The sequence below is a fragment of the Cupressus sempervirens genome, chromosome 9 (assembly GCF_028749045.1).
Source record: "Cupressus sempervirens isolate cs-2001-9-10 chromosome 9, ASM2874904v1, whole genome shotgun sequence".
Taxonomy (NCBI): Eukaryota; Viridiplantae; Streptophyta; class Pinopsida; order Cupressales; family Cupressaceae; genus Cupressus; species Cupressus sempervirens.
The window spans coordinates 355,876,518-355,900,329 of record NC_143126.1 but is presented as its reverse complement, the minus strand read 5'-3'; the positions used below and the strand labels follow the sequence as shown (position 1 = coordinate 355,900,329).

Below are 23,812 nucleotides of genomic sequence, written 5' to 3'. Positions count from 1 at the left end.
CTTTCAATGCATTCGAACCAACCAAATAAGTCCCTAGGGTTCCTAGGGCGCTTAGGAACATATGTTGTCATGAAATGCATCAAAAAGGGTCATAGGTTATCCTATGACCCCTTTCGATGCATTCGAATCAACCAAATGGGTCCTTAGGGGTCTTAGGGTCCCTAGGGACATGTTGTCATGAAATGCATCGAAATGGGTCATAGGTTACTATATGACCCGTTTCAATGCATTTGAACCAACCAAATGGGTCCCTAGTGGTCCTAGGGCCCCTAAGGACATATGTTGTTATGAAATGCATCGAAAAGGGTCATAGGTTAACTTATGACTTTTTTCGATGCATTCAAACCAAAGAAACGTGAATCGGAATCGGATCGGAATTGGCAAGGCCGAATCAAATCGTGAATCGGCAATGAATCGGCGATGAATCGGCAAATTTGAAAAAACCCTTTAAATTTAAAGATTTTAACAATTTAAAACTTATTTCATGCACCCTTTATTGAATATAACTTAAGCACACTATAACATCATCAAATAGAAGTTAAAACTTAACATACATAAACATGGAACATAAAATCCATCACATACGTAACTATGTTATCTAAAATGTAAATTGTAGGTTAGCTGAAGTAAATAGAAATCAAATGATCATAATGATTTAAATCATAGAATGTATGTAAGATGATCCATAAGACATCAAATCATAAATGTATGTAAGAATCTAAGATGAAGATCCATGAAAGTTTGAAACATATGTCTATCAATGATTCAGTATCAATATCTGTAAACAAAATATAAAAACAAGGCTCCAGCTCAAGCCTCAGGCTCATAGTCATCATCATCCTCAACATCATCCTCAAGCTCGGCTACAGACTCAGCCTCAGCCTCTGAGTATCCTGTCTGCCTAGTAGCAAGGCGTCTAATGTAGGTCCTAGAGGACTGTCGAGCCATATCTCCCGCATATAAGATGGGCTCACGAATGTCGCTAGGGCCTGTGTCTATGCGTGCACGTGTGCGTCTACCAATGCCTGAAGAACGTGCTCTAGCTGCCTCAGCCTCTATATCCACCTGGTCAATCCACGCACGGTCTTCCTCAGTGAAGACTAGATCTACAACCTCTGTGAGCCACTCTGATTCTGGATCAATCTCCTCCAGAATGATCGGAGAGGAGTCAGTGCCCAAAATCTGTCTGATCCTAAGACGGAGGTTGTAATGAACGAAGACAAGATCATTCAACCTCTGCACTGTCAACCTGTTTCTCCTCTTCGAGTGGATGTGCTCAAACATGGACCAACTGTGCTCACATCTAGAAGCGCTGCTTGGCTGACTCAGAATACGAATGACAATTTTTTGAAGTTTTGGGGTTGTGGCCCCAAACATTTGCCACCATCTATCTGAAATAAGGGAAAATAAAAATAATTAGTCTCATTTACAAATTACAAATTACAAGTTAATTCTAAAATTACATAATCAACTTTAAGTTTAGAATCTAGATTCATGAACATTGAATATATTATTTAATTTTTACCTGGCTGTATTGTTTTTCGAGCATCTATGGCTACCCTGCTAGAGAAAAGTGGCCCTTCTTTATTATTGAACTTATCAAGCTCAATAATTGCAGCACTGCTATCCTCATCAGTACTCAACCTCTGGATCACTGTATATAATCCGGTGAGAACCTCCTCATCCGCCTTGAAGTCAGGACGGAAACGAAATGCTGAATTCAAAAAGTAAGCTGCTGCATGGATGGGTCTGTGGAGCTGATTCTGCCATCTCCTATCAATGATGTCCCAAATAGGGGCATACTTCTCCTGCACTCCTGCATACTGAGCTCTAATGGCCTCCTTGGCCATATCCATGCCCTCATATATGTAGCCCATAAAGGGCTTCTCCCCATCAGCAGTTCGTAGGAGAGATACAAGGGGCTCAGTGGCCTACATATAAAGTAAAACAAAAATTTGAGTCAAAACTTAAACATAGAATAATTCAATAATATAACTTAAGGTAAAACTAAATCATTAAACAATTAGCATAGTAAACTGTAAAATATTAAATGTTAAATTGCAATAAAATTACCTTAAGGATTTCTCTAGCAGGTTTCCAAAAACCATCATCATCAAATATGCAATCCACCACATCTATCCCTGCAATGGTCGTAGCATAGGAAGATGAAATCCACTCCCGCCCAACAAACATGCTCCTCAAATCATCCCTTGATGTCAACAAGGACTGCAAGGTGATGAAATTCGAGGCAAACCTCGTGATCCCTGGACGAGCTAACTCTTTGTCTCCTGTGTACATCCTCATTGTGCTAAGGACAAATGAATGATTATAAATAAACTTGCATATGTTTTTTGCCCTTTCCACACATGACTTGACCCACTCAAGTTTGCCAATTTCCTCCAACATGAGGTCAAGGTAGTGTGCTGCACAAGGGGACCAAAATATGGTGGGGTGCCTTTCCATCAAAAGTTTGCCTACAACAATTTTAAGATAATTAGAAATTCAAATTTTAAACATGTTAGAACTTAGGAAACTTAGAAATTCTAAGTTAGAATTAGAAAAAGTTCAAAATTCAAATAAATTTATTTTCAAAACTTAAAAAGTTAAAAGTTTACCTGCAGCAACATAACTTGCTGCATTATCCGTCACCACTTGCACCACATGTTGTTCCCCCACCTCTGCTATAACTTCCTCAATAACCTCACATAAGTATGTGGCGTTTTTTACATGAGCAGAAGCATCAATGGATTTGAGGAACATGGTATATCCTACAAGTAACAAAACAACGAATTATAATTACTATTGGCAATCAACAAATTAAAATTTGAAATAGTCAATCACGATTCAAAATTATGTATGTAGGAAAGTAGAATGATCAATCACCTCCACAGGATACAAGAAAATTGAGGAGTGTTCTTCCCCTCCTATCTGTCCAACCATTAGTCATGATGGTGCAACCCATTTCGATCCACTCCTTTCGGTTGTCCTCAAACTCATGCCTCATATCCTCAACCATTTCCTCCAGGAGGTATCCACTCAACTCAGCCTCAGTTGGGGCTTTAAACCCCGGACCACAAATGGTAATTGCATCTATCATGTTCTGCCAATAAGGAGTCCTGTCACAAATAGATAATGATATTGATTAGAAATTTAGATGTCAAAAACTAAAATCATAAAACAAGTAGATATAATTAAAGTTTTACTTTTACTTTTAACTTTAACTTTGAAGATAACAAAAAAAAAAGAATCAATTACCTGGCTGCAATAAATGGAATGTTGCAAAAGTACCAGAATTTGCAAATCTCTTTTCTGGCAGCATCATGAATCTCCTTGTTCAAATCCATGCCCTCAAGCGTGGGTTGGAAGCCAGGAGTAGTGTGGGGCACAAGGTAACTATCCATTCTGTTTTTTCGCACTCTAGGCCGCAATAGGTTGGTGTTGGACTCTGTCTCAGTATGAGACCGACTACCACTAACACTCACATGAGCACTAGCACTAGGATGGAAAGGAGGCCTAGAAGAACCCTCTCCAACACAACCTACGGATGCGGAAGCTGATGCAGATGCACTTGCAGATGTAGATGCGGTTGCGGATGTGGGAGCACGGGAGCCAATACCTCTTAACCCTTCAAGTTGCATTTTCTTAGTCAACTTGTCTTGTTCAATTTTTTCTAATGCCACTAAACAAGTACGTTTTGCCTCAGCGGTTTGATGAGTGCAAACTGTGACATCATGGCCAGGTATGCCAGCAATGTGGTATTTCAATCTATAGATACCTCCCGAATTTATTTTTTCTTTGCAAAATATACATTTTGTTTGATATTTGGTTCTCCCAGGAAACTCTTCATTATATTTCCAGCATTCATCTTTTTTACCCATTGTGGAAATTGGAAAATGAAAGCAAAGGGCTGCTGCAATAAAAAAATTCATGTAAAAAATCAAAGTTTGCAACTAATAAACAAAAACTACAAAACAACAAACCCTAGTTTGCAATTTAGTAAAAATAAAAAACATTCAAGATTTGCAAATGAACACTAAAAAAATTTAACAAAAAATGCATACTACACTAACATGCAAAAAAAAAACCAACACTTACCTCTTGCAAATGAGTTGAGGAGTGTTGATATTGACTCTTTAATGCTCCCAATGCAATTTATGGCCTCCCCAGATGGACTTCTGATCTCTTTGGTGCTCTTCCTTCTTGCCGGTTGGAAACCTATGGATTCTCTTTTCTCTTCTTCTCTCTCACTCTTCCTCTCTTCTACTCATACTAAGCAAATAGAAGGCTCTTTAGGGTTATAACAAAGAGGAAAGTCAACTTAGAAAGCAAATAAAACATGTGTTTTTTTTTTAAAATTGAACTTTCTATCCTTGCTGCCGCGGCCAATTTCTGGAGATTCACGATGGCGATTTTTGCCATGAATCGCCGATTTTGGCGATTCAGGCGATTCACAGGAAAAAATCGCCACCAGCGATTTCCGATTCCAAAAAAATCGAGAGCCATGAATCTTATCGTGATTTGGGCGATTTTTGGAACTATGATTCAAACTAACCAAATGGGTCCCTTGGGGTTCTAGGGCCCTTAGGGGCATATGTTGTCATGAAATGCATTGAAAGGGGTCATAGGTTATTGTATGACCCCTTTTGATGGATTCGAACTAACCATCTGAGTCCCTAAGGGTCCTAGGATCCCTAGGGACATATGTTGTCATGAAATGCATCGAAAGGGGTCATAGGTTATTATATGACCCCTTTTGACGCATTTGAATCAACCAAATGGGTCCCTAGGGGTCCTAGGGCCCTTAGGGACATATGTTGTCATGAAATTCGTTGAAAGGGGTTATAGGTTAACCTATCACCCCTTTCAATGCATTTCATGACAACATATGTCCATAGCGGCCCCTGCTAGGGACATGTTGTCATGAAATGTGTCGAAAGGGGAACCAACCAAATGGGTTCCTAGGGGTCCTAGGGCCCCTAGCGACATATGTTGTCATGAAATGGGTTGAAATGGGTCATATGTTACCGTATGACTCATTTTGACGCATTCGAACCAACCAAATGGGTCCCTAGGGGTCCTAGGGCCCGTAGGGACATATGTTGTCATGAAATACATTGAAAAGGGTCATAAGTTATCGTATGACCCCTTTCGACGCATTCAAATCAACCAAATAGGTCCCTAGGAGTCTTAGGGTCCATAGGGACATATGTTATCATGAAATGTGTCAAAAGGTATCATAGGTTAACCTATGACCCCTTTCGACACATTTGAACCAACCAAATAGGTCCCTAGGGGGTCATAGGACCCCTGGGGACATATGTTGTTATGAAATGCGTCCAAAGGGCTCATAGGTTAACCTATGACCCCTTTCAACTCATTTGAACCAACCAAATGGGTCCCTAGGGGTCTTAGGGCCCTTGGGGACATATGTTGTCATGAAATGCATCAAAAGGGGTCATAGGTTAACCCATGACCCCTTTCGACGCATTCCAAGGAACCAAATGGGCCCCTAGGGACATATGTTGTCATGAAATGCATCAAAAGAGGTCATAAGTTAACCTATGACCCCTTTCGACGCATTCAAACCAACCAAATGGGTAGGGACATATGTTGTCATGAAATGCATCGAAAGGGGTCATAGGTTATCGTATGACCCCTTTCGATGCATTCAAATCAACCAAATGGGTCTCTAGGGGTCCAAGGGCCCCTAGGGACATATGTTGTCATGAAATGCATCTTTTCACGTCCTCAGGGGTCTTAGGGCCCCTAGGGACATGTTGTCATGAAATGCGTTGAAAGGTGGTCATAGGTTAACCTATGACCCCTTTTGATGTCCCTAGGGGTCCTAGGGCCCCTAGGGACATATGTTGTCATGAAATCTGTCGAAAGGGGTCATAGGTTAATGAATGACCCCTTTCGATGCATTTGAACCAACCAAATGGGTCCCTAAGTGTCCTAGGGCCCCTAGGGACATATGTTGTCATTAAATGTGTCGAAAGGGATCATAGGTTAACCTATGACCCCTTTTGATGCATCCGAACCAACCAAATGGGTTTCTAGGGGTCCTAGGGCCCCTAGGGACATATGTTGTCATGAAATGTGTCGAAAGGGGTCATAAGTTAACCTATGACCCCTTTCGATGCATCCAAACCAATCAAATAAACCTGTGACCCCTTTTGATGTATTCAAACCAACCAAATGGGTCCCTAGGGGTCGTAGGACCACTAGGTACATATGTTATCATGAAATGCATCGAAAGGGGCCACAGGTTAACCTATGACCCATTTTAACGCATTTGAATCAACCAAATAGGTCCCTAGGGGTCCTAGGACCCCTAGGGACATATGTTGTCATGAAATGCTTTGAAAGGGGACCCTTTTGGACGCATTTGAACCAACCAAATGGGGCCCTATATATATTAATATATTATATTTATAGGTCATAATAATAATAATAATAACAATAATAATATATTACTATATTATATTTAATAATAATAGTAAAAATCATAATAATATATATTACTATACTATATTTAATAATTATAGTAAAAATCATAATAGTATAATATAATAGCCATAGATAATAATAATCTTATATATTAATCCAATTTGTTCACATTGCCCACACTTTCCAAATTTTGACTTCCCTCCAAAATTTGGGCATCCATTTCGGGTACCCGATATCATATAGGGTATCCGATTTGGGTTTGGATACCCAATATTCCAAAAAATAATTTTCATGGACTTGGAGAAAATTGGTTTTTTGGTGCTCATATGATCAAAATTTTTTATAAGGTATGATTAGGTGTCCAATATTGTTTTTTGAATGGAGAGCAGTAGTCGTCGAAAGGTTAAACGCAAAAGGAAGGTATTGAATGAAGACATTGCAGCATATAGGGAAAGGAACAACAAGGTAAATCACCGAAGGAAGAGATAAGGTGTGTTAAATGTGAGTCAAGTTGACGATGTATTGGTTGAAGGTGAAATCGTAGACTCAGATAATGAATATGTGTAGTTGGGGAATGAAAATGTATCAATTGATAATGATAATGTCAGGATTGAAAATTTAGAGAATGAAAATTTGGAGAATGAAATTTTGCCAGTTCATAATGTAAATTGCATGATTGACCATGTCGAAAATGACAATGTACAGGAACGTTACATATCTCCTAATTATAATCGACATGAAGGTTCTAGAACACCAAAATGGATAATTGAAATTGATGAAATGATTATTACCAATTTGGAAGGGAAAAAATTAGAAAGAATCATTCGGTTATGAGCTTCAAGACTATATAAGATGTTTTTTGACAACAAGATAGTGGTTGAGCAATGTCAACTTCATATGCACTTATTAAAGATGCAAAAGATGAGACCTATGCTTTCCAAATTGAAGATTTGTGTCAATAAAAAATTGGAAAGAAATGTCATTATTGTGAAGAATCTTTTCAATGCTCTCAATAGCATTGGGAGAAATGGCTGGGAGAAGGATAAGAAAATTGCTCAAAGGGTTATAACAACCTGTTTGGTAAGTCATCATTTGAGAAAGGGTAGATATATGAGATAAATATGTATTGACTTGAACCTAAATCGTACTACTTTGAGAAGAACACTTAGTAGACGAGAGAGAATTGATGATCCTCTTCAAAATGAAACATGGGCTTTTGGTGGGAGACTTCCATGTTTTGATAAGAAGCTATCCGATGATGTGAAGGAGAAATTACACAGTTTTTGCACTCTAGCTCAAGAGTATCATCCAATGCTAAAGACGTGTTAATGTTGAGAATTGGCGTTAGAGACCGCATGCCACATCTTAAACATTATTTGGAGATAAGTCAAACTATGTTGTTCAAACAAATTAGAGAGTCATCCAAGATTGCATATATCACAAAGGGCTTTTGAATCTTTGAAGCCATTTTATTATGTGTCACTTAAAATTCGAAATACATGTTGCAAAAATATCATGTTAAGTTTTCTATGCACCATGAACTATTACGCTCCATTCATTCTACTTTGCATAGTAAAGAAATATTGGAGAATTGTGATGCTAGTGGTCTTCCAAAATCATCAAGAGAAGTCTTGCTAGATCAATTTTTATCGTAGAGTTGATGGTTGTTTCTTTTATAGAAATGCTTGCTTAAATGAGAAGTGTTCAGAATGTGGTGGCTTATCCAAGTTTGACACATGTTTCCATGAGGGGTGCAAACAAGATCTTGGGAAGACAATAGTAAAAAAATGGTATATGAAACAGTGAAATACACATTGAAGAGTGGGGGTGAGGGCTCTAGATGTGAATTGGTTGCAAAAGAAATCAGTGTGGCTAGTTTTATTTCAGATTTCAAAACAAATCTTTTCTACAAGTATGCAAGACATAGTCACAGGTTTCAATGGTAGGATCAACAATTTAGAATGTGTAAGGAGACCTTTCCCATTGGCACTATTATATCAATTGTTGACTTTGCTGAGAACTACACATTGCAACCTCAAAATGAGACACAATCTCAATATTATAGCTCCATTCAAATTGCTATTTTTGTCGACATAACATATAAACATGCCCCTGATAGTGCAGAAGATAATCGGAAGATTATTGGAGAGTACTATTTTTATATGAGTGATGATAGATCTCACTCTTACGAGTTTGTGCAATATTGTTTCGAGAATTATTTTGATTTCTTACAGGAGCATGCAATTGTTATGGATAGACATATCATTTGGTTAGATAATTGCACAGGTCATTTTAAGAATGCTCGCATGTTTTATTGGTTGTGTAGGATGCACGTAGAGAGGGAGGTGCCTCATATTTGGAGTTTTTTTGAGTTCGGCCATGGAAAAGGGGAACATGATGGAGCAAAGCATGCGTGAAGAGAGCTCTAGTTAAAGAGCAATTGAAGATTTTAGGAGTAGAGCTTCTTGATGCTCATAGCATTGTTGATTGGTGTAGTTCAACATTATCACAAGGGAACTCTTGATTCAGTAGTATGCAGGTTCTTTTGGTTGGTTGCGGAAGGGTCCATAGGTGAGATCAAATTGTGCTATAGCGAGAGACTCATCAAAAATGCATTCATTCCAAAGCTCTGATTCTAGCACATGGACCATTTGGACACAACAACTAACTTGCTTTTGTCTTAGTTGTTTTCAATGTGATTAGGATCACTATGAGTCGAGTGAGTGGGTGGACACATGGGCTCCATATTATCCTACTCCATTGTCTGTCATAACCTCTATCAGAAATGATGACATGGAAAGTTCACTTGAGCATACCCATCTATCAGATCTTCTTCAACTAGGACATGTCTTTGCATTGGTTGCACCACAGGGGAATGATGAGAAATCAGATTGTTGGTTAACATATTATGTAAGAAGTAAACAAAAGCTTGCACAATCGATCACAGATAATGATGGATTCACATATTTTACTAGTTCAGTGGTTGTTGTTAGAACATGGCTACGGACATACATGCTTAGAAGGAATGAAATTCCTGCATTCGAAGACTATCATAAGCACAAAACAACTCTCATATATTCACATCTTATTATAGCAACAAATGTGAAGTTGTTGAAGCATCAAAGAAGACTAAAAAGTAAAAGAACTTTTTACTATTACTAATGTTGATCATGAAGCCCTATTGGAGACCCTAAAACAGAGAGAGGACCCTACTGGAACACTCAACCAAGTATATTTACTTGTTATGTTATTTTGTTCATAATGATTCGGTGAACCGATGATTATCTTGTTTAATACAATAAGTTACTAATATTTTTTATGATATTGGAATGTAGGTACATCATGAAGAGTAGCCATGCATGCAGATAAAAAACTAAATAAGGAGCAGAATGAAGAAAAATCTATTCTATTTTTGACATTATGATTTTTGACACTATGATTTTTGACACTACTTTTTTTGACACTATGATTTTTGACACTACTATTTTTGACACTACGATTTTTGGTAGTTGTGTATTGATGTAATAATGATGAAACACTTAAGATATTGTAAGTGTAAACTTGTTGATTTAATATAAGAAACAAAGATGATTTTACTTAATGCAATTTATGTGGAGGGACCTAAAAAATGATGATTTTAATACATATTAACACCAAACTTGCACTGTGCCCAATGCCAAAAACTTGAGAGAGGTAAAAAAAATGTTTTTACTTAATACTAACCCTAGTGAGAGCCTTGTTTCAGCCGCGGAGAGCCTCCATCGTTCGCAGCCACCCCATATTGAAGAGTCTCCAAGGTGCTCTAAGTACGTTTTGAGGTTGATCTTCCGAGGGTCGAAGCTCGTGAGGGCTATCAATGAAACGTCGAATGCTACAGGACGGTCATCCATGTTGAGGCCTAAAATAACCTATCTCATTTTCGAGAGATCACATTTCGTTTGGATTCGGTACAACGATCTTGCTCGATTCCAAAACTTGCAGTGTGCCTTAGTTCATAGGTGCATCACAGCGTAACTTTGAAACCGCTAATTTTGGCATCGAACAGTCAGTGCCATTAGCTCTGGATGGGCAGGTAAACCCTAGTGACACCCTTGTTCCAACCACGGAGAGCCTCCATCGTTCACGACCACCCTGTATCGAAGAGTCTCCAAGGTGCTCTAAGTGCGTGTCGAGGTTGATCTTCCGAGGGTCGTAACTTGGAGCTCGTGAGGGCTATTGATGAAATGTCGAATGCTACAACACGGTCATGCCTAGGCCTAAAATAACCTATCTTATTTTTGAGAGATCACATTCTATTTCGATTCGGCATAGCAATCTTGCTCGATGCCAAAACTCGTAGTGTGTCTCATTTCATAGGTGCATCACAGCATAACTTCGAAACTGCTATCTTGACATCGAATCGTCAGCACCATTAGCTCCGGATGGGCGGGTGAATCTTAATAACACCCTTGTTTTGACTGCAGAGAGCCTCCATCGTTTGTGGCACCCTGTACTAAAGAGTCTCCAAGGTGCTCTAAGTGCGTTTCGAGGCCGATCTTCCAAGGGTTGTAACTCAGAGCTCGTGAGGGCTATCGATGAAACGTTGAATGCTACAGGACGGTTATGCTTAGGCCTAAAATAACCTATCTCATTTTTGAGAGATCACTTTCCGTTTGGATTCAGCACAACAGTCTCGCTCGATGCCAAAACTTGCAGTGTGCCTCAGTTCATAGGTGCATCACAATGTAACTTTGAAATCGCTTATCTTGGCATTGAATCGTTAGTGCCATTAGCTCTGGATGGGCTTGTGAACCCTAGTGACACCCTTGTTTCGGACGCGGAGAGCCTCCATCATTCGCGGCCACCCCGTACAGAAGTCTCCATGGTGCTCTAAGTATGTTTCTAGGTTGATCTTCCGAAGGTCGTAACTCAAAGCTCGTGAGGGCTATCAATGAATTGTTGAATGCTATAGGATGGTCATGCCTAGGCCTAAAATAACCTATCTCATTTTCGAGAGATCACATTCCGTTTGGATTTGGCACAGTGATTTCACTCGATGCCAAAACTCACAGCGTGCCTCAGTTCACAGGTGCATCATAGCGTAACTTTGAAATTGCTGATCTTGGCATCAAATCGTCAGTGTCATTAGCTTTGGATGGGCGAATGAACCCTACTGACACCCTTGTTCTGACCGCGGAGAGCCTCAATCATTCGCGGCCACCTTGGTGCAGAAGCACCTAGGTAGGCTAGTTTGTACCTAGTGCTTCTTTCTTGTCATTTTGGCTTGTATTGATGCTAGTCACATCACTAGTGGTTTAATAAGACCTATTAGGTCCTTAGGCAAGGTTACTTAGTTGCTAAGTGAGTTTTTGCTCCTAAGTTGCTATTATGCCTATAAGTTGCTCAACAGGGGTTAAGTTGACCAGAGTGGTAGAAAAGTTGACCAAAGGTCAAAAACCAACTTGGAATATCTAAATCAACCTAATAGGACCCCTTACCAAGTTTGGTGAACTCATCTAATTAAGATTTTTAAGTTATAGCAAAAATTGCTCAAAATTGCAATTTTGCAACTTTTTTTGCAAAGTTGTAAATGAGTGCAAAGAGTTAGGGGTTGGAGCACAACCAAACAAGGTTGGAAACACCTATATAAGTCCATTCTTGATTAGTTTAAGGGGTTGGAAGTGTTTGGGTCATACAGTGTACGGGTTGGGCATTGAAATGCATAGGAGCCACTATGTAAATAGAAGTTTTTGGTGTTGTTTTGGATTGAGAACGTGGATCTTTTTCTTGGAGTAGTTATTATAATGTTTCTTCTTGTTTTCTAAGCCTTCAACCAAGGGTTTTTTATTTGTCTAAGTTCTGTACATGAATTTCTTGTTTTAGACTAGTTTTTTGTAAAAGAATTGCAACATTTTGGTTTCTTGGAATTTTCCTCCTATTACCACCATAGAAATGGCTTGAAAATGTGGGAAATGGGAGGTTACTGTACATTATTGTTCCAAAAGCAGGGCTCAAGAAAATGAAGGCAACCATTTTATGATGATGCCCTAGGCAAGAAAAGTGTCTTGGCTAGTGAAAATATGGCTGTAACCAACAACATATCACATGTTGGGTGATTGAAAATGTCAAACTAAGTATGGGAAGTGGTAGGGAATGTTCCTACAGTACTCTTGGTGTAATTGGAGGTGATGGTGTGCTCTAGAAAGAAAGTTATGCAAGATTTTGCAAAACTGGGTTCAAAACCCCCCTTCTAGCTTTGGTTTTTACCCTTTTTGTGTTTTGGGTGTTTGGTATATAGTGGAGGCCTAAAAGTGATGGAATCCTCTCTGTTTTTGAAAAGGGTATTCATATCCTTAATTTGTTTTAAGCTTTTTATGTGGTTTTTGTGAGCAGCACACATCTTCAAGTGTTAAAACCCTCTTTTCTTGGTTTGTAGCAGCAGCACTTTACCATAGTAGTGCATTTGGTTCCAAGAACTTTCTTTGGTGGATTGTCTCAAGTTGAATCATGACATTTTGGACATGTTTAGAAAGTTGAAAGATTAACTATTCCTTTGTAGGAGTTGTGGCATGCTAAATTTCTTGTTTTGGCATTCTTGAAATGCACTTGCAGCAACACTAATGACAGAGGTTAGAAAAAAACCAGTAAGAACTTCATTTGGAACTTGTTCTTGAGTTGCAAAATGCCAAATGACATATGCTCAAGGTGTTGGAATCCTCTCATGCCATGATAATAGTGTGAGGTGTAAAATGACCTTGCTATGACTATGATTTTAATGTGCTAACAGCAACAACTAGTTGAAATTTGTTTAAGATATTGTTTTTTAGTTATTGTAGAGTTGTTGGTTGATTCAAACTCATACATATCAATGTCATGATGCTGATGGAAGCCTTGAATCTTTCTTGCATTGCCAAAATGTCACGTGGGCTTGGTAAGCCGAATGTGTAGTAAAGTCTCATAATAACACTTGTTCTCATTTTTCTTTGTAAAGTTGATGTACCAGGGTGAAGGAGGTGGATCTTAGTTGGATCCAAAGTGAAAGAAGCAAGAAGAAAACAACAAGGTCTTGAATTTGACCTTTGGAAGTCATAAAAAGGACTAGTCAGTGTGAGCAAGCCTTGTAGTACATCACACCCCATACTGAAGAGTCTTCAAGGTGCTCTAAGTGCGTCTCGAGGTCGATCTTCTGAGAGTCGTAACTTGGAGCTTGTGGGGGCTATCGATGAAATGTCGAATGCTACTGGACAGTTATGTCGAGGCCTCCAATAATCTATCTCATTTTCAAGAGATCACATTCTGTTTGGATTCGGCATAGTAATCGAGCTTGATGCCAAAACTCACAGTGTGCCTCAGTTTATAGGTGCATCATAGCATAATTTTCAAACCGCTAATCTTGGCATCGAATTGTCAAAGCCATTAGCTTCGGATGGGTGGGTGAACTCTAGTGACACCCTTGTTCTGGCCACAGAGAGCCTCCATTGTTCGCGGCCACCCCGTACCAAAGAGTCTCCAAGGTGCTCTAAGTGCGTCTCGAGGTCGATCTTCCAAGGGTCGTAACTTGGAGCTCGTGGGGGCTATCGATGAAATGTCAAATGCTACAAGACGGTCAAGCCAAGGCCTATAATAACCTATCTCATTTCCAAGGTGCTCTAAGTGCATTTGGGTGAGTGAACCATAGTGACATCTTAAGGGATTGCAAAGATTATTTCAAATTAAACATATATTATAGCATTTCAAATTAAACATTGCATCAAAATTTGATAATAAAGGTTGTTAAAATGTTATTCACAAATTATTGCATTTGAATCAAATATAACAAACATGATCAAAATGAATGATATTCTATAAACATGAATAATACACATGATCCACGATAAATTGAACAATACTATACTAAATTAATATGTATATCATTGTGCACATAAATGACAAAAATATATATCAAAATACATGTATCCATAGACAAATTACACAAATATATATCAAAGTTACATGTATCCATAGACAAATTACGCAAATATATATCAAAATACATAGATCCATATACAAAATGTAGCTGATCATGCCATCATAATGTGTATAATATCAATGTTTTTGTATACAATGTGGCATATACCATCTCAAAATGTCTCATGATGCATCGTATGACAACTATACTATCCTATGCTGCTGGTGGATGATCAAAATGCAGCCTCTTCACTGTACTAGGTGGATTGGATGCCTCCTTGTCATGTCCCCACTCTAGCTCAGTCTAACAGAGACATGTGAGTCAGCTTATTATGGGGTCTTGTAGGCTGACAGGGTTGGATAGAGACCTAGTATGGTTATTCAGTGTTGGGGACTTGGTTTTCTGGTGCGTATTGATCAGTTGGGTGATGTTCCTTGTTTTTAGGTGGCAGTTCCTACATTTATGGGGTTCATTCCTACTTTTTAGGAGATATGATCATGCCCAGGGCTGGGTTTCCATGAGATGACCCTTTGAGTTCAGTTTCAGAGGGATAGGGCTTGTTTCCTAAATTTTAGGAGCATGCCTAGATTTTAGGGATGAGACTGCCAGTGGATCCTTGATTTTCGACTTCAGTCACAGACAGGTGACAGGATGATTTTATGGTTTGTGATGTCAATTGGGCAGTTTGTGGCTATTTGGGTTATATTTTTAATATTTCCTAAGTTAGCGTTTAATATTTAAATAAGGCTAAGTGCATAGCCATTTTGGAGTAATAAGGGAATTTTGGCCTCATCTGGATGCGTATCCCATGTTATCATAGCTCGTTGGAAAGGTCTTGAAATTCTCTAAATCTTCCTCTTCGGTCTCAGGGCAATTCGGTGAGCGGATTTATTACTATGGTGGAAAAGGTCATTTTCTAGTGACATGGTCACTTTAAAATAAGATTTAATTCATTTTTATAGCCAACGCCAATTGGGGGTCACTTTAGGGTTCGAATTGCTTTGCAAGGGGTTATAAGGAGATGGGCGCCATTTCTCATGATTATGCATATTTTTCAAACACTTCTTTTCAGATTTGCTCTGCTTGAGCGATTTGCTTCTGGGACGCAAACCCCAGGGTAATTGCTGGCTGGGACGTAACCCTCAGCAGCATTGGGTATTGGTTTGTCAGTAGTTTCAACAGTATTCAGGAGGAAGGTAGACGCCACTTCAGCTTGGGCCTACAGTTTGTTTTGTTGGGCATGTTCTTTGGCATATGGAAGGTGAATTCTAGCAGCCGTACACTGCCATTTCTTGCAGCCGTACTTGCAGCCGTACTCTGTCATTTGCAGCACTTGTATACATAGAAAAATCGGTTACTTAGCAGCAGAATCTTGCATTTTATCAGCCCGTTTTCATCAGCCAGTTGTGGCGTCATTGTTAGAGGAATTGTACTGGATTTTTTATTTGGTCCTTTAATTCAGAGATCTGCCTGGTACGATTTGTATCAACTCTGACTTTACTGCATATTGTTATTTATTTTTAGACTCTTCTCTTGCCATTTGTTACTTCTCATTTCTATGTGGAATAATCATCAAAAACACAAAAACAAACAAACTCTTCTGTATTTCCGTCTAGTTCTACAAGAAAACATTAATAAACAGGAAAAAACAAAAATAAAATAAATCTACAGAAGATTTGCAGCAGAGATCCATCAGGGATCTTTCAGTGGTATCAGAGCTTGCATCCTGCCAGCCTGTAGGGTTTGTGAGAAATTGTCACAACAGATTTTGGCATCTGGGTATTGGATAAAAGTTTTTGATAAATCATTTCAGCATCTAGGTAGTCACTAGTTGGTGGATTGAATACAAATCTATGCATCTTGGTGGAGAAATACACAGATTCTACGACCGCAGGAGAAACCAGTGGCAAGCAGAGGCCGCTAGAGACGCACAGATACCAGCTATGGGTGAGGCACAGGGTGCTGCTGGCGACGACATGCCTACAGAGGCAGAAGAAAGAGAGATGGTGCGGACCCTATTCACTACTCAGCCTAGGATCGCTCAGGCTCTAGACAGGTTACAAGATACCTTGGAGCGTTTGGAGATGGGTGGACACAAAGGCAGGCAAAGTAGATCAGTTTCAGTGGCTGGTAGTCAGCGCAGCCATCAGTCCCATTCTTCAGTTGGGAGCTCCCTACATTCCAGTAGGAGGCATCGCCATCGTACACCTACTACGAATAGGCCATTGCTTCCCCAATTCATACCAGGTGAACGGCCAACGCAGGTGGAACCACCAGAAGTGGGGTTTCAGGAGTCAGTTTTGACGGCCACAAGTGGAGAGCTCTACCTCCTGAGGTTAGGGACGTCTTCCCTCTTCCCCAGTATTGTGCACAGCGTAGAGATACAACCAGGTTCAGGGGAGATCGTGGTAATAGACTACCACAACAACAACATAATTATGACCTCAATAGAGCTACTGGGAAGATTACATTGGCCCCATATAATGGCTCAGGAGACACTAGTGCACGAGCTTGGGTCCACAAGCTGGACATATACCTTTCATTGAGGCCCATGCCTGAGCGTGAGGCTATTCAATTTGCTGTGTTGCATTTAGAGGGGATTGCCTATGATTGGTGGCACCATGGATTGGTCACCCAGGATCACGCCTTAGTTCACTCCTATGCTAAGTTCACCGAGCGACTCATTGCACGATTTGACCGTAAGGATACAAAACTTTATTACAGGGAGTTGGCTCACCTTAAACAAACTGGTCATGCAAAAGCCTATATTAATGAGTTCTAGCATATTGCAGTTATGGTACCGGATATGCCCTAGAAATGTAGTGTGATGTTGTTCATTGAGGGTTTGCAGGATAGACTAAAAGGATTGGTACGTGCTTTCCAACCAGCTACTCTTAAGGAGGCTATTGATGTGACATTGAGATTGGATACTGTTCCCACTTCTTATCAGGCAGATAAGAAATCATTTAGAGATTCACGGCCTGCACAGAAGGACAATACGACACAAAACAAAGGAGGGACCTCATCTAAAACTCCTTGGATGAATCAGGAGACGAGGAATGAATTGAGGAGGAAAAAGTTGTGTTTTTCCTGCAAAGAACCATGGGAACCAGGACACCGTTGCATGGGTAAAGGAAAGGTTCATTTGATTGAGGTGACTTCTGAGTTAGGAGATGAGGAGGTTCTTGATACTGATATTGAGGATAATACAGAGGATGTTGAGCATTTTCCGACACAGTTGGAGTTAGACACCCCTGAGCCTGTGGCATCAGCTAAAGTAGCTATGGCTACCCTCTCCAGTTATCCTAAGTTTCATGCCTTCCAGTTGAAAGGTACACTTAAGGGTAAGCGGATCACGAGTTTGGTAGACACAGGTGCTACGCATAACTTTATTGATCAAAAATTAGTTGAGAGGCGTGGCTTACAGTACGAGGAGTTTGGTGGTTTTGGAGTGAAGGTGGCTGATGGTGCCATTTTTGGTTGTACCAAGCGGATTCCACAGCTTAGTATTCAGATGGGAGATTATACTTTGACTGATGACTTCTATGTGCTTCCCATAGAAGATTATGATGTGGTTTTGGGCATGCAGTGGTTACAGGGTATTGGGCGTTACATTATTGATCACCACCGTATGTAGTTAGAGTTTCTTTCTGGCAGGCAGAAGGTGATTTTGAGGGCAGCGTCAGATGGTGGACCCAGGGAGGTACTTAGCATAATGGAGAGTCAGTCTCTATTTGCTAAGCTTTCCAAATGTGAGTTTGGATTGGGGGAGGTGTTATATTTGGGTCATGTGATCAGTGCTGAGGGGGTGAAGGTGCATGAAGAGAAGATTCAGACGATTCAGAATTGGCCTGTCCCTCGGAACATTACTGAGTTACGAGGGTTCCTTGGATTGTGTGCTTATTATAGAAGATTTGTGAAGGGTTTCTCACAGCTAGCAACACCTTTGACAGATCTCACAAAGAAAGGATCGTTTAGATGGACAGAACAAGCACAGGGGGTCTTTGATAGACTCAAGGAGGTTATGAGTACTTGCCCCGTTTTGGCACTACCTGATTTCTCACAGCCATTTGTCCTAGAGTATGATGCGTCGGGCTTGGGTATAGGAGTGGTGTTGATGCAGAATAAACACCCCATTGCCTATGAGAGCAAGAAGTTGCAAAACAATGAAAATTTGTACTCTACCTATGATAAGGAAATGTTGGCTATTATGCATGCGTTAGCCAAGTTCAGACAGTATCTTGTTGGCAGTAAATTTGTGGTGAGAACAGACCATAACAGTTTGAAGTATTTCCTAAATCAAACAGAGCTCAATGATCGACAACAAAAATGGGTTAGCAAAATTCAGGCTTATGACTTTGATATCGAATTCATAAAGGGGAAAATAATACTGTGGCTGATGCACTCTCTAGGAAACCTTCACTGGCTGCTCTATGTTCATTGAGCGAGATTTCAGCAGATTGGAAGGCTCAACTTTTAGTTGAATACTCCAAAGATTAGCATGCTTGTGAGATTATGGAGGGATTGATAGTGGATGACAGATACAGTGTGGTAGATGATATTATCTACTATAAAGACAGGGTTTACCTTGTTCTGGGTTCTCAGTTGAAGGAACAAATTTTGCATGCTCTCCATGATATTCCTACAGCCGGACACCCAAGATATGGTAAGACTTATAGGGCGGTACGTGAGAGATTCTCTTGGAAGGGTCTCAAAGATGATGTTTTACGCCATGTCCATGAGTGTATGACTTGTCAGCAGAACAAGTCGGAGCATACCTACCCAGCGGGATTATTGCAGCCCTTGCCTATACCGGAACAGAAGTGGACAGGGATCTCCATGGATTTCATTACAGGTCTTCCTCGGGTTCAGGGGAAAGATTGCATCTATGTTGTTGTGGATAGGCTAGCGAAGTATGCCCACTTCTTTCCATTTGCATTAGATTTTACAGCATCGCAGATGGCTGAGTTGTTCTTTAGGGAGGTGTTTAGACTTCATGGTCTTCCCAAGACCACTGTGAGTGATAGGGACAGCAGATTCATGAGTTCCTTCTGGCAGGAATTTTTTACACTAACTGGTACTTTGTTAACACCTAGTACTAGTTACCACCCTCAAACAGATGGGCAGACAGAAATAGTTAACAAATGGGTTGAGGGATATTTGCGTAACTATGTGCCAGGGCAACAAAAAGCATGGGTGCGTTGGCTGCATTTGGGCGAGTATTGTTATAATACTACGCATCATATGTCCATTGGCATGACACCTTTCAAAGCTCTTTATGGATATAAGGCATTATCTTTCATTGATTTGGCATTTGGTGACAGTAGAGTTCCCTTGGCTCAGGATTGGTTACAAGAGAACCAGGATGTCATGAGATCTCTTAGGGAGAATTTGCAGCAGGCCCAAAATCAGCAAAAGATGTACGCTGACAGGCACAGGATTGAGAGGGCATTTGAGGTGGATGATATGGTCTTTCTGCGTTTACAACCTTATTGGCAGAGCACCCTAAAAAGGGGGAGAGCTGAGAAGCTCAAACCATGTTTTTATGGTCCATACAAGATACTCAGGTGAGTGGGAAAGGTTGCATATGAGGTTGAGTTACCACATGGCAGCAAAGTTCATAATGTATTTCATGTATCTTGCTTGAAAAAGGCCCTTGGACAGCATATTATAGTTTCACCCGAATTACCTCCTATGGATGAGGAAGGTAAATTGATTTTGGTCCTTGATGAGATTCTTGAGGTGAGGGAACGGCGGTTGAGAAGCCGGGTGATTCGAGAGTATTTGGTTCGATGGAGAGATCTTCCCATAGAGGATGCCACTTGGGAGGGTGAGAGCATTTTACAGCATCCTGCATTTCAGTTGCTTGTGGGCAAGCATCTCCGAGAGGGGAGGACTGTCATGTCCCCACTCTAGCTCAGTCTAACAGAGACATGTGAGTCAGCTTATTATGGGGTCTTGTAGGCGGACAGGGTTGGATAGAGACCCAGTGTGGTATTCAGTGTTGGGGACTTGGTTTTCTGGTGGGTATTGATCAGTTGGGTGACGTTCCTTGTTTTTAGGTGGCAGTTCCTACATTTATGGGGTTCATTCCTACTTTTTAGGAGGTATGATCATGCCCAGGGCTGGGTTTCCATGAGATGACCCTTTGGGTTCAGTTTCAGAGGGATAGGGCTTGTTTCCTAAATTTTAGGAGCATCCCTAGATTTTAGGGATGAGACTGCCAATGGATCCTTGATTTCCGACTTCAGTCACAGACATGTGACAGGATGATTTTATGGTTTGTGATGTCAGTTGGGCAGTTTGTGGCTATTTGGGTTATATTTTTAATATTTCCTAAGTTAGCGTTTAATATTTAAATAAGGCTAAGTTAATAGCCATTTTGGAGTAATAAGGGAATTTTGGCCTCATCTGGATGCGTATCCCATGTTATCATAGCTCATTGGAAAGGTCTTGAAATTCTCTAAATCTTCCTCTTTGGTCTTAGGGCAATTCGGTGAGCGGATTTATTACTATGGTGGAAAAGGTCATTTTCTAGTGACATGGTCACTTTAAAATAAGATTTAATTCATTTTTATAGCCAATGCCAATTGGGGGTCACTTTAGGGTTCGAATTGCTTTGCAAGGCGTTATAAGGAGATGGGCGCCATTTCTCATGATTATGCATATTTTTCAAACACTTCTTTTCAGATTTGCTCTGCTTGAGCGATTTGCTTCTGGGACGCAAACCCCAGGGTAATTGCTGGCTGGGACGTAACCCTCAGCAGCATTGGGTATTGGTTTGTCAGTAGTTTCAACAGTATTCAAGAGGAAGGTAGATGCCACTTCAGCTTGGGCCTACAGTTTGTTTTGTTGGGCATGTTCTTTGGCATATGGAAGGTGAATTCTAGCAGCCGTACACTGCCATTTCTTGCAGCCATACTTGCAGCCGTACTCTGTCATTTGCAGCACTTGTATATGTAGAAAAATCGGTTACTTAGCAGTAGAATCTTGCATCTTATAAGCCCGTTTTCATCAGCCAGTTGTGGCGTCATTGCTAGAGGAAATGTACTGGATCTTTTATTTGGCTCTTTAATTCAGAGATCTGCCTGGTACGATTTGTATCAATTCTGACTTTACTGCATATTGTTATTTATTTTCAGACTCTTCTCTTTCCATTTGTTACTTCTCATTTCTATGTGAAATAATCATCAAAAACACAAAAACAAACAAACTCTTCTCCATTTCCGTCTAGTTCTACAAGAAAACATTAATAAACAGGAAAAAAACAAAAATAAAATAAATCTACAACAGATTTGCAGTAGAGATCCATCAGGGATCTTTCACTCCTACATAAACAAACAAAGAAAATCCAAAGTTAGACTACTAAATTTATATGATTCTATGTATCCAACATTGAATTACTCAAATGCATAATGATCTTTTTTTAATGAAGATTTATAGTATCAAACTTTCATCATAAATACTTCTTTCATTGACCTCTCGTGCCGGTCAGGAGTCCTCTCATATGTCCTCGACAATGCTTGAACCTCGTTGATTGTGGCCTGTGTATGTTCAAGTATGTTTGTCAGATGAATCTACAACTTAAACTATAACATTATAATTCATAGCATGCTAAATTTATAACATATAATCAAGAATTCAAACTACAACTTACCTGTGTCAACTCCTTTGGATATAATGGTTGTGTCAACAATGATACAAAACTTTGGCGTCCAACCTCTTGTGCACTACGTGTTTCCTATGAGATACAAAATACTAGTTGTTAATATCACGGAAATTAGTTTTAAATTTATTTATGAAAATAAGGAAAATAAATAATAAATAATACTTATACATATGATGGGGCTCACTGCGAATGGAAATGCCAGAGGGTTTGCAGTGTGGAATCTGCCTAGACTCATCATTAGTAGCCACACCGTATACATAAGGAATGTAATTAAATTTCATTACCACAAACATTTTACAAGAACGCATCGATATTTAATCACTTTAAAAGCACCTAATTACCATTCCCTTATCAATGGGTTGTGCCTCATCCCTTGCACTTTGCCCCCCACTGACAGGTGATACCTGCAAGAGAAAAGAAAGATTAGAAACCATATATGCTCCAGTATCAAATAGAAAAAAAATGAGAACACAACATAATGTACCATAGATGTGTCAAGGCCAAATAAAATAGTCGAGAGCATGACATTATCAACCTGTCTGAGCTCCTCCTCAGTCATCAACTAAACATGAATGAAGATCACATACATGTATAAGTCAGTATGGGTTAAAAATTAAAATTACTCTATTATAAAGATTAACTTTAAATCGCATATGTCGTAACAAAAAAATGTATACACGTACCAACACAGAAGGACTCCATGCCTCTACATGCCCCTCCTCTCTCACGTCAGGGTGTGTAGCCACTGTACGTGCATTTAGTGTATCCTCCTTGAATACAAATTGATACTCAGAAAGATCACCTATGGGACCCAGACAAATATTCTTGCATATTATGCAAGTATGGGGCACACAAACATGTGATGAGCTTGCTGATGATGAACTCGCGCCAATCATTAACACGGGGAGGCAACATTGACCTAGCCTGGGATATCAATAGGCTACTCAATCTATGGATGACTCTAATAGTTTGAGAGCTAGCCTCTGCAATGATATTAGGATGTTGCACTCGAGGAGGGGGGGGGGGGGGGACAAAAGTGCCAGCTTTCTTTTGCTGGGCACAGGGTCTATCCTGAGGAGCTCCTCCTACACCCATGTTGGGCTTCATGCTCCAATAGTTCACCTTGAGACCTAGCACAAATTTGGCATACAATTTTCTAATGAAATAAAATGACACCTCTAAATTGCTGTGTGGAGGGATGTCAAACACCATCCACCAACGATTCCAAAAGTTTGCACGCATACCCTCATTTGTGCACCATTTAATTGATAGTTTGGGCTTTGTGTGTTCTACTTGTTTATCGGTTTTTGAGTCCACAAAAAGGCTACCCATATCATCGTTAGTTATATTTAGGGCCACAACCTCGTCATAGTCCAACCCATCATCAAACATGGCATGCATTTGGTCACGACAGGGAAGAGCAGCATTTTGTTCATTGATAAGTGTTTCAATATTATCCACTATGGTGTTTAACGTTGATAACATGAGAGCCAATGCACCTACAGTATTATATGTGGTTCGCAAAACCCTTAGTTCATCGAGATTTTCAAGTATCAAATCATAAGTCGAGGAGGGTTTTGATGGGGTAGGGGATCATTTGGTGGATAGTTTTGAGGGGGTATTGGATCGTTTGGTGGAGGGTTACGAGGAACATTGTTTCTTGCCTCAGTATCATCATTTGGGTCAGCCATACCTATTAATTTGCAAAACATAATTTCTATAAAAAACAATCTAAATTTTAACAATTTCTATTAGAAAAAACCTAA

General features: G+C 39.9%; 2 protein-coding genes across 2 annotated transcripts in view; one reads left to right on the top strand and one right to left on the bottom strand.

Moving 5' to 3' along the window:
* The window catches only part of LOC149538768 (uncharacterized), a 128,147-nt gene that overhangs the window by 84,550 nt on the left and 19,785 nt on the right, over positions 1-23,812 (top strand). The gene's annotated exons all lie outside the window — the stretch shown is intronic.
* Positions 2,535-3,421, bottom strand: LOC149538769 (uncharacterized). Its single transcript, XM_089798928.1, has 2 exons — positions 2,884-3,421; positions 2,535-2,768 (listed from the first exon to the last, which is right to left on the bottom strand). The coding sequence occupies exons 1-2, from the start codon at positions 3,095-3,097 to the stop codon at positions 2,596-2,598; spliced, it is 387 nt and encodes a 128-aa protein (XP_089655054.1). The 5' UTR covers positions 3,098-3,421; the 3' UTR covers positions 2,535-2,595.

Excerpts from the sequence above, each read along its gene's own strand:
- LOC149538769 (XM_089798928.1), bottom strand. The coding sequence starts at position 3,097 with ATGATAGATGCAATTACCATTTGTGGTCCGGGGTTTAAAGCCCCAACT. Across the intron at positions 2,769-2,883 it reads TTTTCTTGTATCCTGTGGAG|GATATACCATGTTCCTCAAA; the intron begins GTGATTGATCAT and ends TGTTACTTGTAG.